The sequence below is a fragment of the Mirounga angustirostris genome, unplaced genomic scaffold (genome assembly GCF_029215605.1).
Source record: "Mirounga angustirostris isolate CCGP_5_RB_7025 unplaced genomic scaffold, mMirAng1.0.hap1 SCAF_5, whole genome shotgun sequence".
Classification (NCBI taxonomy): Eukaryota; Metazoa; Chordata; class Mammalia; order Carnivora; family Phocidae; genus Mirounga; species Mirounga angustirostris.
The window spans coordinates 114,814,568-114,832,936 of NW_026991713.1; the positions used below are offsets into that span (position 1 = coordinate 114,814,568).

General features: G+C 37.4%; 1 protein-coding gene across 11 annotated transcripts in view; it reads left to right on the plus strand.

The window, feature by feature from the left end:
* LOC123840380 (abl interactor 1) overlaps positions 1-18,369 on the plus strand; it is a 139,039-nt gene that overhangs the window by 102,649 nt on the left and 18,021 nt on the right. For 4 of the 11 annotated variants that reach the window (XM_064591942.1, XM_064591945.1, XM_064591946.1 and 1 more), the window contains exons 3-7: positions 6,357-6,533; positions 11,973-11,987; positions 12,710-12,810; positions 14,074-14,214; positions 17,168-17,268. In XM_064591942.1, coding sequence (XP_064448012.1) covers positions 6,357-6,533; positions 11,973-11,987; positions 12,710-12,810; positions 14,074-14,214; positions 17,168-17,268 — 535 coding nt within the window. Of the gene's footprint in view, positions 1-6,356; positions 6,534-11,972; positions 11,988-12,709; positions 12,811-14,073; positions 14,215-17,167; positions 17,269-18,203; positions 18,285-18,369 lie in introns of all 11 variants that reach the window. The other 7 variants (XM_064591943.1, XM_064591937.1, XM_064591940.1 and 4 more) reach the window with 3 other exon arrangements.

Sequence of the window (18,369 nt, forward strand, 5' to 3'; positions counted from 1 at the left end):
TCTCTGTTGTTGCCTCTTGCAGAGCTGGTAGGCCTTACGGGTCACAGTTCAGTACAAATAATCGAGTCTAATGATTGTTTTTGGAGGGATTACCTGAAGGCAGTCAGACTGTCTGTCCTGTTTATCTATGCCATCAACCAGGTAGCATTCATCTGGCCTTTGGAATGACTGAATGATAGCTATAGGAAAGACCCCTGGAGGTATTGACAGGTGTTTTATGTGGGAAGTGCAGGAGCTAGGATTACCCTCTGTTGCTTCCTAAGGACTGTTCCTTGAGGTTAAAGAGAATGGTGACCCTTTTGTGATCAGAGCCGTACAGCAGGATATGGCAGACTCAGCTGTCATTCAATTTAAGACACTCGGGCACTTTGTAGGAGAGCTGCACCAGGGAATTTTCCTTTGTGAGAAAAGCTCCAGGGGTGATTTTGAAAGACAGAGATCACTAATGTCCCTCTTTCTTACCTCCTGAGGTCTAAAGTATTTATTCCACAGGTGCCAGAGTTGTTCTTCCACATCACAAAATGAGTGTCCCATACCAGTAGCTAACTTCTTCTCCCTTTTTCCCAGTCATCCCTGACTCTTACCCAGATCTTTTTTCTGGAATGGTCAGGTGCAAGAAGGACAGGGGCATTTTTTATTAAACTTACAGAGACCCTATTATGTCTCCTGTTTTGGGCCACATGATTCACTGTAAGGGGACTTGGTGATCAGTATACTTTCTTAACCAAATGGTCATTATTTTTATTATCTAAGAAATCCATCAAGAAAATTCAGGTGGCTGAACCAGAAATAAGTTAGAATTCCCAAGACCTTCTTTTGTCTAGGCTGCCATCCGGAGGGTGTACCAGTCAGGCCAGCTTGGGATTTCCATTAGGCAAAAGAAAGAAGCATCATGCTTGGTAATGGTTAGGACACATCACAAGTGGCAAAGAGGAGATGATCGCTTCCTAGGGACATCCACGTTCAGTGACCAAACTGCTGTACTGATATGTGTGAACCAGGAAGAATTAAGGAGGTATAGTCAGAAATCTTTCTGAGTTGATTGAAAAAGTTTTTTAATTGTAAAATACACATGACATAAAATTTCCTATCTTAACCATTTTTTTAAGATTTTATTTTTTAAGTAATCTCTACACCCAACGTGGGGCTTGAACTCATAACCCTAAGATCAAGAGTTGCATGCTCTACCAACTGAGCCAGCCAGGTGCCTTGACTAGTAGCCCATTGTTAGTGACTTCTAGAATAAAAACATACTGTCAGACTGCAAATGGTTTGGAAAGTGAAAAACATGGCACAGATTAGTGTCAAGGGTAACACTGGTGTGGCTGGAGTCAGCTGACTGGACTGGAATAGCAGTATCCTACTTGAGAAAGTGTCATCAACGGTAAGGCCCCACTAATAGCCTGAAGAGGGGGGTCAAAGATCTGATGTAACCAGTCTGTCAGTAGGAAGAGATATGGCCTCTGTCATATGAGATAAATGGGTCTTCTGAGAATTACAAGTGTGGGATGCAGTGGTTGCCTCCGCATCAGAAATAGAGAGTCCTTTACTCTGTATCTGTTCTGTGATGGTACATGTGTTGATAGATCCTGCAGCAGTAATGGCAGTCTGGGCAGTACAGGCCTGATCAGTAGCTTCATTCCATTTGATCTCATCAGACAATGGTCCCTTGCCATGGGCATCTATATTTGTGACCTAGACTATCTGATCAGCAACTGCAATATGTCCCCACAGTTTATGGCTAGTTTTTAGTCAGTCTGTAGTTTTACAAGTCGTAGGCCAAACAGCTAGGTCATTGGTAACAGACCCAGAATCAGTAAAGATATAACAAGGTTTATGAAGAGGAATATTGGTCAGATCTGTGAGAACATCCTTGAATTCTGCCCACAGAGCAAAGCAGCCACACCCATTTTCAGCTCTGTGTAGCTGGCCCTGAAATTGAACAGCATAGTAGGCCACTGAACAGCATCGGGTTTCAGTGTAATTGAATCATTCATTAGTGAACCAGGCCCAGGCATTTATGGGATCCTCTGTGAATCAGGGGCCTCAATGAGCCAGCAGCTTTAGTTAGGCAGAATGGAGGCTAAAATTTCCCCAAAGGGATAACTGCCACTTTTTCATTTAAAGCTGAAATATCATAGGGGCCTGGCTGGCTGCATCCTTGAGTATACCACTTTAATGTGGTAAGAGAAGCTTGTTAGGCTCTTACCATCTTATTAGTTATTGAGTTTGAGTTGACCCATCCTCAAATGGGAAACTTCAAAAGGAGTGCACGTGGTGGCTGTCAGGGAGGCATTGAATCCAGAAACCAAGGGACACCTTAGTGGCGGCTGTACCTCTTGCCAGAGACTCCAGTCAGTAAAATCGTGTGTGCATGGAGACTTGTACACAAAGGGGTCGTAAGGATTTTGGGGTGCTAAAGCTACCAGTGCTTTCTACACGGACTCTTTTCAGTTGGCATAATCCCCTCTGGCACTTAGGAGCATTCACAGTACAGGCATGTAAAATATCAGTAAATTATATATTCAGTGGTAGAAGCCACAACAGTAATACACCAAATTTCCATAGGATACTGAAAAGAGAGCCGAGTGATGTCTGCACAGAGTTGGGTGGATTACAGGAAAGGAACTCCCAATTTAGGGGACCAGATCCAAAGATACCATCTGAAAAGTATGGGTTAGTTACTCTTTCCCCACTGTGAATCCCACCCAAACCTTGGTAGTTGAAAGCATGTACCCTCTTCCTCCACATGATGGGTATGAAGGTGATATGGTCTCCTGTATCTAACAGAGCCATAACATTTTGAGTCCCTCCTCTTCCTGGTGTTCTTGCATACCTGGGTATGATTGATCTTCAATTCCCCTTGGGAACTAGGAAAACTCATCTCCACCCCCAATCATCTTTCTCTGTAAAGCAGCTGAGGCTGGGCTATGGGGAGATTGGGAGAGAGCAGCTCTGCACCCGTAAACAAGGTGCATTTCCTTTCAGTTTTGAGTAGTGCTCTAGCTGCGTGCTGAGCAATCGAATAAATCTGTGGTATTTTTGATCCTCCCAAAGTCCCATGTTCTGTGGCAAGGTCATCAATACTGGCATTCAACAGCTACAGCTACATTGCTTTCTGATCAGGGAAATGAGCTTGTGCCCTTTGGATGACTTGGGCTAAGATCTGCACAGTGACAGCATTGTTTTTAGGAGTCTACCTAATGTTGGCTATTTGCTGCTCCATTGTCAAGATAACATCTCTTAAATTCTTGCTTGATTTCAACATAAGAAGAATTAGAGGAGTTTTCCAAGGCTAGAAGGTCTGACAGCAAGAATTTATCTAGATTTCTTTGGTCAAGTTTCTCATTCTCTAGTGAATCACCTTCATTATCTTTTTTTTTTTTTTTTTTAAGATTTTATTTATTTATTTGACAGAGAGAGACAGCGAGAGAGGGAACACAAGAAGGGGGAGTGGGAGAGGGAGAAGCAGGCTTCCCGCAGAGCTGGGAGCCCAATGTGGAACTCGATCCCAGGACCCCGGATCATGACCGGAGCCGAAGGCAGATGCTTGACTACTGAGCCACCCAGGCACCCCCCTTCATTATCATTTTAAACCAAGTTCAGTACATTAAGAGCCTGAAGACAAGTCAGTGCCTGCCACAGTTTCTCTTAGTGAAATTTGGGATGGGGTGGGGGAGGGTGGTAGGAAAAGCTCTCTTGGAGCAGACAGGACCCATTGCCAAAAAATGCTGAGGTCTTTACTCATCTTTTTAAAAAAGATTTATTTATTTATTTATTTGAGAGCGAGAGAGGGAGGAGAGGGAGAGAGAGAATGTGCTAGGGAGAGGGAGAGGGCGAGAGAGGCTCCGAAGCAGACATTCCATTGAGCACAGAGCCCGACGTGGGACTAAATATTCCACAACCCTGAGATCATGACCTGAGCCAAAATCAAGAATTGGACACTCAACTGACAGCCACCCAGGTGCCCCTCTTTTACTCATCTTGAATGGATTGAATGTTGACAGAATAGACTGCAGGAGGGTCTAAGCAATAAGATAGTCAGCTGTTGCCATCTTTTTGAATAAGCATTATGTGTCCCATCCCTACATCTCCTAAGCAAACTAGCTGAAGTTCTGAAGATTCTTTTGGTTCTTTTTTTTTTTTTAAGATTTTTTTTATTTATTTGAGAGAGAATGAGATAGAGAAAGAGAGCATGAGAGGGGGGAGGGTGAGAGGGAGAAGCAGACTCCCCGCTGAGCAGGGAGCCCGATGCGGGACTCGATCCTGGGACTCCAGGATCATGACCTGAGCCGAAGGCAGTCGCTTAACCAACTGAGCCACCCAGGCGCCCCGATTCTTTTGGTTCTGACCACAGTGGTTGCAGTTTTTCTCCTTTGGCATCCAGTGTAACATTGGGTGTAACACTGTCTGAAGAGGAATAGTCCTTTGTGTTCCCCACTCCCTCTGCCAGATAAATCTTATTACCAGTTGTTCACAGGACAGACCTGCTGAGGCCAACTGTCAGGTTGATGGAAAGTTGACAGTAACTGGGGTATCATTCAGACTTCTGCCTTTGAACCTACAAAATGATATTCAACCTGAAACTACATCCTCAATTTAGCCTTTATTAATAGGCAGTAAAATGGAGGACCATTCATTGCTTGGTTGACCATCCCATTTGGTCAGCATGTTCACTCCCGATTCCCATGGACTTATGTCGATTCCTGTTAACTGGTCTTTCATTCCATTTCTAGAAACTCTGTCAGTATTCCATCCTCATTGTCAAAACTGTCAAAAATTGTGAAGAGTTTAAGATTTTACCCTTTGTGCAAGCTAAGAAGTTAGCCTGCCACAATTTCATAGATACTATTAAAGACAAGAGACTCTTGGGCAAGATGCAGAATGTCATTGCTCATGGCAGTAGCAGTAGCCAGTGTCAGCATTTGTGCTAGATAACTAGGCCCAATTTCCATAGGATACTGAAAAGAGAGCCAAGTGGTGTCTGCACAGAGTTGGGTGGATTACAGGAAAGGGACTCCCAAGGAGAGGACCAGATCTTTTATAATGGGCAACAAACCTTCCTGACCTTTGCCCCAGGGCTGACATTATTTTTAATACACTGGACAGTAAACAAACCTGCCTTTTGCTCTCCAGGAAAACACTACATCTTCTAAGGCTATATAAATACTGTATAAATATCCAGGACAGAGGGAGCAGTGCCTTTTCTTGTAGGATGTGCAAAAACAGTAGACACTGAAGGAGAGTTGTCTCTCTACCTTGTTTTGGAATTGGGAGAATATTTTTGATTACAGGTTCTTTCCCAATCAATTTTTTTAAATTCTGGAAATAGAATCTTAAGCATTAACATTAAATTTGTTTTTTTTTCTGACAGTCCCCCTCCACCCCCTTCAGTTCACATCCTTGCTTCTTCTCCACCTAGACTACCGTCATTGCCTCCTACCTGGTCTCACTGCCAGTGCTCTTGTTCTGTCTATCCTCATCACCTCTAGCAGAGGGATTTTCAAAAAAGATTTTATTTATTTATTTATTTATTTATTTATTTATTTGAGAGAGAGCACGAGTAGAGGGGAGAGGGAGAAAGCCCCCAACATGGGACTCGATCCCAGGACCCTGAGATCATGGCCTGAGCCGAAGGTAGATGCTTAACTGACTGAGCCACCTAGGCACCCCTTATCTAGTTTTCAATGTTGGCAACTAAACAACAACAAAATTCTTTTTTAAGCCGTAAAGGCCAGTATTAGGTAGGCTGCATGATGCCAGTTCATAACTTTTGCTCTAACTTACCATCTTTTCTCTTATACCTTTTTCTGCAATATGAATAACTGCCTTGAATAATTTCCGTATTTACCTCTTCTATTTATCCTTAAGAACCTACAGACTCTATAAAGTCTTTAAGTGAGCACTTCTCAGTCTAGTTAGGTATCTTGGCTCTGAACACCTTTGGAGTAATTTCACAGACACTGTGCACATGTCACTACAGCACTGCCTCATTGTGTTGTAATTATTGATTTTCTTCCTGGTCTGCATCCCCAATAAAGTGTAAGCTTCTCAGAGCAGGACCTCCCTCCCTTTCCATACACGCTGACTTTTTAGGAATGAAAATTGCTTTCCTGGAAATTGTCTTGGAACCAGATCCATTAAATCAGTTGGTGCTTTTAATCATCTTTAGATATTCCCCGTTTTGAGCCTCAAAGATAGTAGTTTCCTTAATTTTGAAGGGAAAGATACAGTATTCACTCGAAAATAGACATGCAGTACCATCCTGTGGTCCAACGTTGTATATGGCCCAATATATATGGACATTATTTAGTTAATGCCTAATAATATTTTCTTTGTTCAAATTTAAAATACAGACCGTGGACATTCATAAAGAGAAAGTGGCTCGGAGAGAGATTGGTATTTTGACAACAAATAAGAATACATCAAGAACTCACAAAATAATAGCACCTGCAAATATGGAGCGTCCTGTAAGGTATATTCGGAAACCTATTGACTATACAGTTCTGGATGATGTGGGCCATGGTGTCAAGGTAAGCATTTTTATATTGTATTAACTTGAAATAATTTATCTGGTAAATATTTTGGATAGGAAATAGGGTAATAAAAATAATTTTCTTAATAGATTCTCTTAGCTAGTAACTAGCATTACAGTTTTCAAAGAACAGTTATTTGATATTAATTATACTAAGCTTGAGGCAGAATTTTATTTGTGAAATAGGTTGTATTCAAGAAGACAATAAAATTTAACATGGCTATTCATCAGTTAAGCCATTTGAGTCCTAGACTAATATTACAAATTTTATTTTGAATTCCATGTCTTGCTTTTACTACTGAATGAATATTTAAAAATAAAAAAAATTATATGCTTTACAGAGTTGGTTTAGAAAATAATTTGTAAATACTTTAAACCTTTTATTTCAAAATATGTATATGTGTTAGTGCATCTCTGTAGATGTGGCTATAGTTCCAGCAACTTATTAAGAATAAAAAATTGTATTTTGTTTTGTGTACCACCCCCTCCCCTTCCCCTCCGCTGCTCCAGCAGGCTTTTAGGAAAGAGATTATTTGTTGCCCATGTTAATTTAGTTGCTCTTGAAGGGTATCAGTAGCCTGTCAACTTCTTAGGCGTTTGTGGGTCATTTTGTAAACATACCGAATGACCTGAATTCTTAGCCATTTCTGCTCAGGATGAACAATTCCTTTTAAATTTGGTAGTCCCTTTTCTAGAGGACCATTATTTGATTTTATATCTGGTTTTCAGAATTTTTATAATAAATTTTTGGGAATCCGCTAGAATCTCGAAGCTTTCCCTAACTGGCTGATTTGACAAGTGCTATTGCTAGATCTGTTGCATTCTGAATTATTTGGGGTTCCTGATCAAGATGGGAGTATAGCTGACTGACAATACTGACTTTTATTCTACTCTCCTTGGACATTATTGGAATCTCCCCTTTACTGTCATGCTTGGAAGCTAGATGTAAAGTTGGAACACTGCAAATGTAGAGGAGGCTACTTGTTTGTTTCTTATATTTTTACCCAGGGGATGTGGCTAGGCTTGTAAAAGAGCTTAAATTCAATTTTAATTTAAGATATTTTAGACTAGATTGAGCTACAGGATTTGAATATTGAGAGTCCGGAAGAGCTCTTTTTGTATTAACTGCCTTGGGATTAAAATTGATATATATACACATATACCTATGCATGCATGTGCACACACACACACGCACACACACACACTCGCACTCACTTCTTCCCCTTTGGCCTAGTCTTGAGTTTTCTTTCTTTCAAAACAATACACATGCATTAAAAAAAAATCTGTCACCATCTTAGTGAATATCCTGTATTATCCCTCCTCTAATAATAATAATTATTATTATTTTTAAAGATTTTATTTATTTGACAGAGAGAGACACAGCGAGAGAGGGAACACAAGCAGGGGGAGTGGGAGAGGGAGAAGCAGGCTTCCCGCCGAGCAGGGAGCCCGATGCGGGGCTCGATCCCAGGACCCTGGGATCATGACCTGAGCCGAAGGCAGACGCTTAACGACTGAGCCACCCAGGCACCCCTCTCTGCTAATAATTATATTTAATAGTTTAATACATAGTACTTAGCAGAGTAGAAGATGAAAGCAAATTTTGCAAGGAAATTTTGGGTGAGAAAATGAAACTGTTTCATCATATATGTATAAATGGGAAGTGTAAATGCATAATATATTGAAAGTATGCAGATGTGAATTTTGGCAATCTGGTTTATGTAATAGGGATATTGACATGGGTTTTTTTCTTTCTTTTAACTTTTTTTTATTGTGGCAGAATATACATAAAATTTACCATTTAACATTTTAAGTGTACAGCTCTGTGGCACTAAGTACATTTATATTGTACAGGTTATTTTTTATTTATTTTTATTTTTTGTATTAAGATACTGAGTTTATTTCACATGTATGTACAGGTTATTTTTAAATATATTTTTGACTAGTAGGAGGGTGGATGGTCTATGAGAACGATATATCTTAAGCTGATATGTGACATATTTGTCCATATTTTGTTTCTGTGATATACAAATATATACACAATTATTTTTTCCCCAGTTGTCTCCTTGCCACTCTATTTCTCCTGTTTTCTGATTTCTCTGAAAGATCATTGCCAGCTTAATTAAATATTTCTAGAGCACAGTTAGAGGTACGTGAAGGTTAGAAATTTGGATAGTAATAAACAAATGCTAGGGCCAAAATTATGAGAAGGAAAAGAGAGAAGCTATACTTAGCTATAGTTCTAGAATTATTTTCTTATCTTTTGTCTACCACTTTTCTATTTAGAAGTTTGTTTTTCTACTGATTGGTAAGAGTTCTTTTTTCTGTTAAGGAAATGAGCTTCTTATATATTGGCAGATAGTTCTTCATACTGTTGTTTGGCTTTTGACTTTGATGTTTGGGTATTTTAAAAAATATATACAGATTAAAAAATTGTATCCAAATATATTAATATTTCTTCTTAAAGCTACCAAGTTTCATGTTAAGGTTGCTATACTCCGAAGTTAATATTCCATCATATTTTCTTTTGTGATGTAAATTTCAGGGTTTTGGTATTTGTATTATTTAAATATTTATTTATTTATTTATTTTAAAGATTTTATTTATTTATTTGAGAGAGAGAATAAGAGACAGAGAGCACAAGAGGGAAGAGGGTCAGAGGGAGAAGCAGACCCCCTGCTGAGCAGGGAGCCTGATGTGGGACTCGATCCCGGGACTCCAGGATCATGACCTGAGCTGAAGGCAGTCGCTTAACCAACTGAGCCACCCAGGCGCCCTATTTAAATATTTATTATGTTAAAGCATTTTATGCTTTGAAATAAATGGTTACACATAAGTTTGGTAGGAATTAAAACTATGGAAAAAATATCTTAAGTCTGGTTTGACTTTTGGAAACAGTGTAAGATATGGATAAGAGAATCCTAGCGTAAGGAAACTACCAGAATACATACATGAAGGAGAATGTAAAGAAGATGAACTTTATAAGAGAGCACAAGTTTTCAGAGTAAGCTACAGACTAGAGAAGACCTGAATACTTAGTAGAGACATTTAAATTAAAAAAAATTTTTTTTTATTATTTACTTATTTATTTAACAGAGACACTGTAAGAGAGGGAACACAAGCAGGGGGAGTGGGAGAGGGAGAAACAGGCTTCCCCGCCGATCAGGAAGCCTGATGCGGGGCTCGATCCCAGGACCCTGGGATCATGACCTGAGCTGAAGGCAGGCGCTTAACGACTGAGCCACCCAGGCGCCCCTAAATTTTTTTTTTAAAGATTTTATTTTTTTGAGAGAGAGAGAGAGAGAGAGAGGGAGCACAGCAGGGTGGGGAGGTGGGGAGGGGCATCAGGAGAGGGAGAAGCAGACTCCCTGCTGAGCAGGGAGCCCAACGCAATGCAGGGCTGAATCCTAGGACCCTGGGATCATGACCTGAGCTGAAGGCAGAAGCTTAACTGAGCCACCTAGGCACCCCTAAATTTATTTTTAATTAACAGCTTTATAGCCTGGTTCATAATTTACAAAGGACTGACTTTCAATGTATGTGTTTTTCAAAAAGACCATGTGATCTAGGATTTGTTACATTTTATTAGTAGAGAAACTAAAGCTTTACCAAATGTATATAAGATGTATTTTATCAAGGTTTCACTTGTATTAAACAAAGGAGTAAGCTAATGAGTCATATATCAAAGAAAGGATTGGCTGGCCTTTTAGACTTTCAGCACCTGTGGTATACAAAGCTTACGATTTACTTAGGGCCAGAAGATAGGGAGGAATCAAAGAGAATTCTATTGTTTTAAACCTAAGATTCCAGGGAAATGGTAAAGTGGCTCATCCATAAACGTAAATGTTAAAGGAATGAATTGAGATCTTAAGAAAATAAAAGTCTAGTTTGGTTGTGTTTTGGGGATATTTAAGTGGAATAATCTTGTAGGTCGCTAACAATTACAGTATTTTAAGCTGTAAAATACAGAGATTATTTTCTTCTAACACTCTGAAACTCAAACACGTCTGTATACATAAATACATGCTTGATAGAGGAGGCGGGGCTCCATGTAAGGTTAAAGGTTACACCGTTGCATAGTAGCAGAGTTCAGCTAGAATTTTTTTTTTTTTTAAAGATTTTATTTATTTATTTGACAGACACAGTGAGAGAGGGAACACAAACAGAGGGAGTGGGAGAGGGAGAAGCAGGCCAAGTTTAGACTAGGATAGTATTTGGTGTATTGTAATGCTGTCACATTAGTATATCTTATTTCCAAAGATAATAATGTTATTCAGGTTTACAGTTTCTAAATCTAGGTGTGATATGTAGCAGCTAGGTAGGATTCCAGACATTGATAAAAACGAGCAATATCATTCTTTTATTAAAGAACACCATATTAAAGAACATATTAAAGAACACCAAAATTCTGGCATAATTTCTGGAAGTGAGAATATATCTAAGACAAAGTACATTCCTCCTTTGGTTGACTTTCTTAATGTTGTCTTTATGGTCACCTGAAAAATGGTAGATTCATATTTAGAAGGGCAAATGTTAAAGAATATATACAAGGTTAGACTCTATGACCTAAAGATATTTCTTCAGTGGCATAGTACGAGTAGTGATGCTTTAGGATTATACACAGTATTTCATATTATTTATAGTACATATTACTTCAGGTGTAGGCTAGTCATCTTTCATAGAAGCAGCCTTTAGGATCAAAGCAGTCATCTTCAGTTTTGAATATTAGCTAAACTGGTTCAGAAGAAAACTTAGAACTAAAGCAACCTACAGCTTCTTACTACTGTTGGCCTGCTCAGATTTAGATTCATACGTTACAAATGAGAGGGTTTCTAGACCATGTTTGTTTATGCCTTAGTTAGAATCTGGCTAAGCTGCTACTGGGCATAGTGTTTTGTTTTGTTTTGTTTTGTTTTAAACACCAAGGTGCTACGTCCTTTTCTGAATTTGGAAGCAACATGTGATTTTGAGTTTTAACATTTACAGTTTATCAGTTTTTAAAATACTATATTACCAGTCATCTAATGAATACTTGGGTATTGATGGTTCAGTAAAGCCTTGTACACTGATGTCTTAAAGTAGCCTTACATTGAATGTGTTAGGTGTTTCTGTTTAAATCAATGTTTATCATCTGTGATTCGATTGGATTAGTTTCATAGGATAAAATACTGACCTAAGACATTATTGGACTTGCATGAGATCGGCATAATTAAGTGGTGGTTTCCTTATGAATATATTCTTTTGAAAAATATTTGATACATGTGACTATTTCCATACTGCTTATGGATACTTTTTTCTTTATAAAATATTTGAAATATGGCTGGGTAAAAGCTTATTAACATGAATTGAATAACTATAAATGTAAACGTGTCCTATCAGATATAATTTATTTAGAATTAATTTCTACTTTTTCCCCCCTTTTTTTGCCAACGTAAAGTGGCTAAAAGCCAAGGTAAGAGATACTACTTATCATTTGATCCACAGTATTCCCTCTATATTGATAGAGGCTGCAGAGCCACTAAAATTTGAAAACTCTTCCTATGTCTGTCTGCTTTTTCCCATAGGATTTATGTAGATTAAATAAACTCAGTTCAAATCAGCAACATTTAGCTTGGATGTGTTAATATATCAAAGATATATTGACATCTGCATTTATATAGGAACATTAATTTTGCTAACATTTATTGCTTTGCTCATTTTTTGATAGTTGCCTTGCTTTTATTGACTTACAATTAGGTTTTCCAGACATATATGACTTTGTTACTGAATTGTTAAGATAAAGATGATTTTTATCTTAATGAATATTTTAGCAAGTTGACACTGAGATCTGTAGTTTTTAATAATGTACACATCTAAAAAATTTTGGGAAATCCAGTATTTGAATGCAAATAAGTTTGATCTCAGTGAACATGTTTAACAATAAAATAATGTAGAAAATCCAATAATCACACCTGTATTTGCCATAAATTGGTATGAGTAGCACAAGATAATAGGAGAAAAGCCAAGTGCAAGTGGTTTCTTGACTTTTTAAAATGTAGTACCAAAGTCTGTTATTAAAACTGTCTGGGAATCCTTACTTCACATTCTGATATTAAAAAAATAATAATACATGGTGTCAAAACACCAACAGAACAATTTGATATAAAAATAAAGGCTTTTCTTTCCACATTTTAGCATGGAAATAACCAGCCTGCAAGAACTGGCACGCTGTCGAGAACAAATCCTCCTACTCAGAAACCACCAAGCCCTCCCATGTCAGGCCGGGGAACATTGGGGTAAGAATTCAACTACATTTTACAAGAAAATCCCTATGCGAAAGACAAAGATGTTTCTGTGACTTAAGTAAGCGTATGGGTCCTTGCTGTGGGACCCTCTCAGTGTGAACTACCTTTTACAAACTCGTTTTGGTTCTTATTTCTTTGAACAGAATCCAAAGTGAATCTGCTTGTTTTATAATATTCTCTGTAGAAGTCTGTACTAGAAAGGTTCTTTTGTATATGTGTAAATAAGCATTATTATTTTTTTAATCTCTTAATTAATTTTTTGGGGAAAAAAATAAGTCTAGCCTAAGTTTATTTCTAATGAAATTGCCAGAGGATTCCATATGGTGCTTTTACATGTGTTTACAATATTCATATTGCAGGACTTTAAATAAGCGGTGTATTTTATGTAGTTCGGCTTCATAGTCTGCACATCTTCTTGGCACCTGAAACTTAGGGACTCTACCTGGAGCACTCTTAACTGTGTTTCTGGTTATCTGAGGGTCCTTCGTACTTGAGCTTTGGGGGTAGGCCAGTTGGAGAAATAGAAAAGATAACAGTTGGTGGCTTCTTCCTTCTCAGTTCTCAGTGCAATAAAAATATTGAATATTGGTAAGAAATTTCTGAAAGTTCATCTTAACGCAGGAAGGCATAATAGTAGATTTCTCGTTTTTGGTAGAGGGGTGAGGAATGATTACTTTATAGTAACAGGGATTAATAATCAACATTTGTACAGAATCTTAGTTTCCATTTTCATTCTGTAACTCCCTAGCCCCTGAAAAAAAAATACGAAGTTATTAAATAGAAAAGTTAAAACCATTTATTGAGAAATTTATGGCATTACATAGGATCAGAATGTACTCATTCATATATTTCTACACTGAGGTAGGAATAAATTGCAGGGGAGATACTTCATTTTTATAATGTACAAGGACAGTGGCTTATGGGTCACTGAGCTGGGAATAATGTATAATTCAAAGTTGAATATTATTGAGCATTTAAAAAATTACAGTCATTTTTAGAAATAAGGTTAGAACTTTTAAATCACCCTTTCCTATGGTTTTAATGAGAAAAAGTAACAAACTTTAGTTTTTGTGTATAGTAACAAAATTTATATACCCCAATTAAGATTTTTTTTTAAACAGAACTTATTATTACAAATTAAAGAAAAAAAAAACTTGTGTTATACTTGGTTACAAAGAGACAGTCACAGATTTTGGGGAAAATACCATTTAATCTTTCTTATTCATTATTCCTTTCTCTGTTATGCTTCTTTAGAAGAAATACTCCTTACAAAACCCTGGAACCTGTTAAACCCCCAACGGTTCCTAATGACTACATGACAAGTCCTGCTAGGCTCGGAAGTCAGCATAGTCCAGGCAGGACAGCTTCTTTAAACCAGCGACCAAGGACACACAGGTAAACCTTCAGGTTGAGTCTTTGAATATCTGCAAGTGGGGGTGGTTGATTGGTGACAAACTCCTATAAAGTTGCTGAGTAAAGTATTGCTCTAATGCTAATACAGAATATAAAAGATGAGGGGTGGTAATATTGTATGTTTCTATAAATAAATTTATGCCAGAATTCCTCTTCTTTAGGTTTTTTTTTTTTTTAAAGATTTTATTTATTTATTTGAGACAGAGAGAATGAGAGAGACAGAGAGCACATGAGAGGGGGGAGGGTCAGAGGGAGAAGCAGATTCCCCGCCAAGCAGGGAGCCTGATGTGGTACTTGATCCCGGGACTCCAGGATCATGACCTGAGCTGAAGGCAGTCGCTTAACCAACTGAGCCACCCAGGCTCCCATGTTTTCTTTTTGATGGAGGTATAAATGTGTATTTGGATCAAGGCCTAAGAATGGTTTTTAGAACAGTTATTTAAAAAAGATCAAGGCAACCACTCTTAAATATTTTTGGATAAAAGATGAAATATCAGAAATTATACAACATGATTTAAACTTTATGAGGTTGGAAGAAAAAAGACACCTTAAATCTGAGGAAGAATTTGTTAAGAAGTTGATAGACTAGAATATCTAAGTTGTTTAAAAAAAAGTTCTAGAAATTACCTCCCCAGTGAATTTTTTAAAAACTTGATTATGGAGCATGATGTACATTCGGAAAAGCATATAGTCTATTAAGTATACAACTTGATGGTTTAACAAATTGAATATACCCACGTAACCATCCCCAGATCAGAAAATGAAATATTACCAGCAACCCCGAAGGTCCCCCTTAGGCCCTTTCCCAGCCTCTACTTTCTTTTCCCCAGAAGTAGCCACTCCATGTTTGGGTACTTTTATAAAGTCCAACAAATTTATTGTATAGCTTAATTTATTTTATTATTATTATTGTTATTAGCTTAACTTTATAGCTTTATTCTTCAGTTTTATCTATCACTTAGTAACTTGGCAAGGGATCTCTCTTAACCTTGACTTTTAGGTTGGTATATTAGGGAAATTTAGCAAAATCATTTTGGGGGATTCAATTAAGTAGGGGTATGTCAAGCCTCTTAGGTTCTATGTAATGGAAATTTGTTGTTACTGCTACTGTTAGTAAATAAATTATTATATTGATATCTGCAGTTACTGTAACAGGTTCTTTGAGGGCCAAATTCTTTTGTGTGTGTTCATTTTTGAATAATAAAGCATGGTTTTTCTCTCTAGTGGAAGTATTAATAGTTTAATCATATACAACAACCACTTACTAAGAGTTACTTCATTAGGTACAGGGATATGCCCATAAGATATAGTTTCATTTTCTAGAAGCTCATTCTGTTTTAATAAAAGGCCAGATTGTTAATATTTTAGGATTTGTGGGCCATATGGTCTCTTGCAATTACTCAGCTCTGTCATTGCAGCATGGAAGCAGCATGGACAACACATAAATGAATGAGCATGGCTGCATTCCAGTCAGACTTTGCATATGGAACTGAAATTTGGATTTCATATAATGTTAATGTATCATAAAGTATTATTCCTCTTTCAATTTTTTTCAACTATTTAAAAATGACAAGAATATTCTTAGCTCACAGGTTGTAAAAATTGGATCGGGCCAGATATGGCTGTAATTTTCTAACCCCCATGTGAGAAAAACAGCATATAAGCCAATAATTGTAGAAGAGCATAGTAAGTACAAAAACTTCATATGTCTATGATGCAGTGCTGGCACAAAACAGGATATTGACCACCTGGCTTGAGGGAGGAGGGAGGCCTTCACATTCAGCAATTTATGGCATATAAACAGCTTGTTCTCTTTTTCTTTTTCTTCATTAACATATGATGATGTAATTATAGAATAATCATATTGGAGAAAAAAAAATTTATTAAACAGTGCAAGTTTTCCTCTCTTCAGTTTCTGGGCCTGTTGATTTTAAAGTCAATATGGAGCCTAAGATTACACATGCACATATATACTTGTGCATACACGTACATGCACATGTTACTGAAACAACTGGATAGTGTGAGGTCAAATGCCTAAAGGGACAGTAAATCCACAGGAATTAGAATAGTAAGGAATTGGGTTAGAGTTTAACAGTATGACTCTTCTAGAATGCCGCATGCTGAAGCTTCACTTTGTTGTTGTTGTTGTTGTTGGTTTGCTTCCTCATTTTCCAGAAAGCTTCCCTGTCTTATCACCATTCTTTTATTTATTTATTTATTTATTTATTTATTTATTTATTTATTTATTTATTTATTTATTTGACAGAGAGAGAGAGAGACAGTGAGAGCAGGAACACAAGCAGGGGGAGTGGGAGAGCGAGAAGCAGGCTTCCTGCCCAGCAGGGAGCCCGATGTGGGACTCGATCCCAGGGCCCTGGGATCATGACCCGAGCCGAAGGCAGACGCTTAACGACTGAGCCACCCAGGCGCCCCTCTTATCACCATTCTTTGAGATGGGATGGAGATTTTGGTACTAATTCCAGACTAAAACTGGTTACAGTTTTTATTAACTTCTGTGACATCTTGTACATTTTCTTTTGTGGCATCCTTCATGCTATTTTTTAACGTCTATTTTCCCATTCTCAGCTGTGAGCTCCATGGCAACATGGTTCATGTCTGCTTTAGTTACTGCTCTTCATAGTAGGTTTTAAATAAACTTTTGTTGGATCATTGTACTATGAGATTTTATTGGTCATTCATTTCTCAGTAGGATGATCTCTTCTGATGGTTCTGTGTGCTATGTTAGGACTATACTGATTTCCTAAAATGCAACCACGTTAAGCATTAGGGTTAAAATTGTATTGAATACTTTTCATAAACTTTTTGTTTTGTATATTTAACACACACACATATCATAAAAGGAGTATTTAGTGGCTTTGAATTTGTCTTTGGATAAATGTCTAGAATGGCTTTTTTCAAACTTGTTTCTTCGCAGCGGAAGCAGTGGAGGGAGCGGAAGCCGAGAAAACAGTGGAAGCAGCAGTATTGGCATTCCCATCGCCGTGCCCACACCTTCACCGCCCACTGTTGGACCAGGTGTGTTGTGTGTTGACGTGTTTTAATATGTGCTGGAATTCATGAGCTTTATTATGAAAGTCTGAAACAGTTACATTAGATAAAATTTACTTAGGAAATTTATGTGATTGTTGCTAGAAGAAATGCTAACAACAAATTTAAGAACATTTTTAGGGAGACTTTCACAGAGACTTTAGGATTTTGCTAGCTCTTCTTTCTTACATACAAAGCATATTACATAACATTATTAAATAGTTTTTTGGCCATTTTGCTCTGGAAATACTTGCCTTGGGCACTAGTCAGGAATGATATTTCTTATTTCAAGAGCAAACCAGTATTGTGATACTTGAAAGGATGAATGTCTTTAATGTGAATTATATACCAGTGAGTTGTTTTGTTGTTGTTATTGTTTTTTAATACAGTGAGTTGACGTTGCTTTGTAGGCTGTTGTTTCAACTCTGGCGTTAGCTTGTTCTGTGACTTTACTATATTTATGTATAATATTCCATACATATTTTAGTAAAATGCTATGAATATAAAATGGGATTAAAACTGGAGAAGTGTTTTACTCCTTAGATTATAGAAAAATTTAAGAAATCATTGCAGAGCATTAAATTAATCCCTTGATTTTTTTTAGTAAATGAAATGAATACTTTATAGTGTTAAAAAATACATATTTAATAATCAAACTGTTAGGAAAAATTCTTAGCTTCTCAAGGAGGTTGTTGAAAAAGGAGAAAAAGCTGCTTATAAAAATGGTGTATTTTACAGTTAATGCAGGTATGAACTCAATGTCCTTTTTACCTAATAAAATGAATTCATATTCATTTGGACATACTTTACATAGGGGTGTCTTTTTTTTTTTTTCCTTTCCAAAACTTGGTACTTTCTTACTGTTTCAGAATGTTTAGTTTTCTTTCTTGTCCTCTGACCTGAATTATAAACTATTTTATTAGAAAACATTTCTGTCCCTCCTCCTTCTGGAGCTCCACCAGCACCACCTCTTCCATTACTTCTCCCCGTGAACACTGTGATAGGTGAGATTGCATAACCACTGGAGTGATTTAACTTACTGTTCGTAATTCATAATAAACTCCTCTGTTAGACTGCTAGCTTTTATAG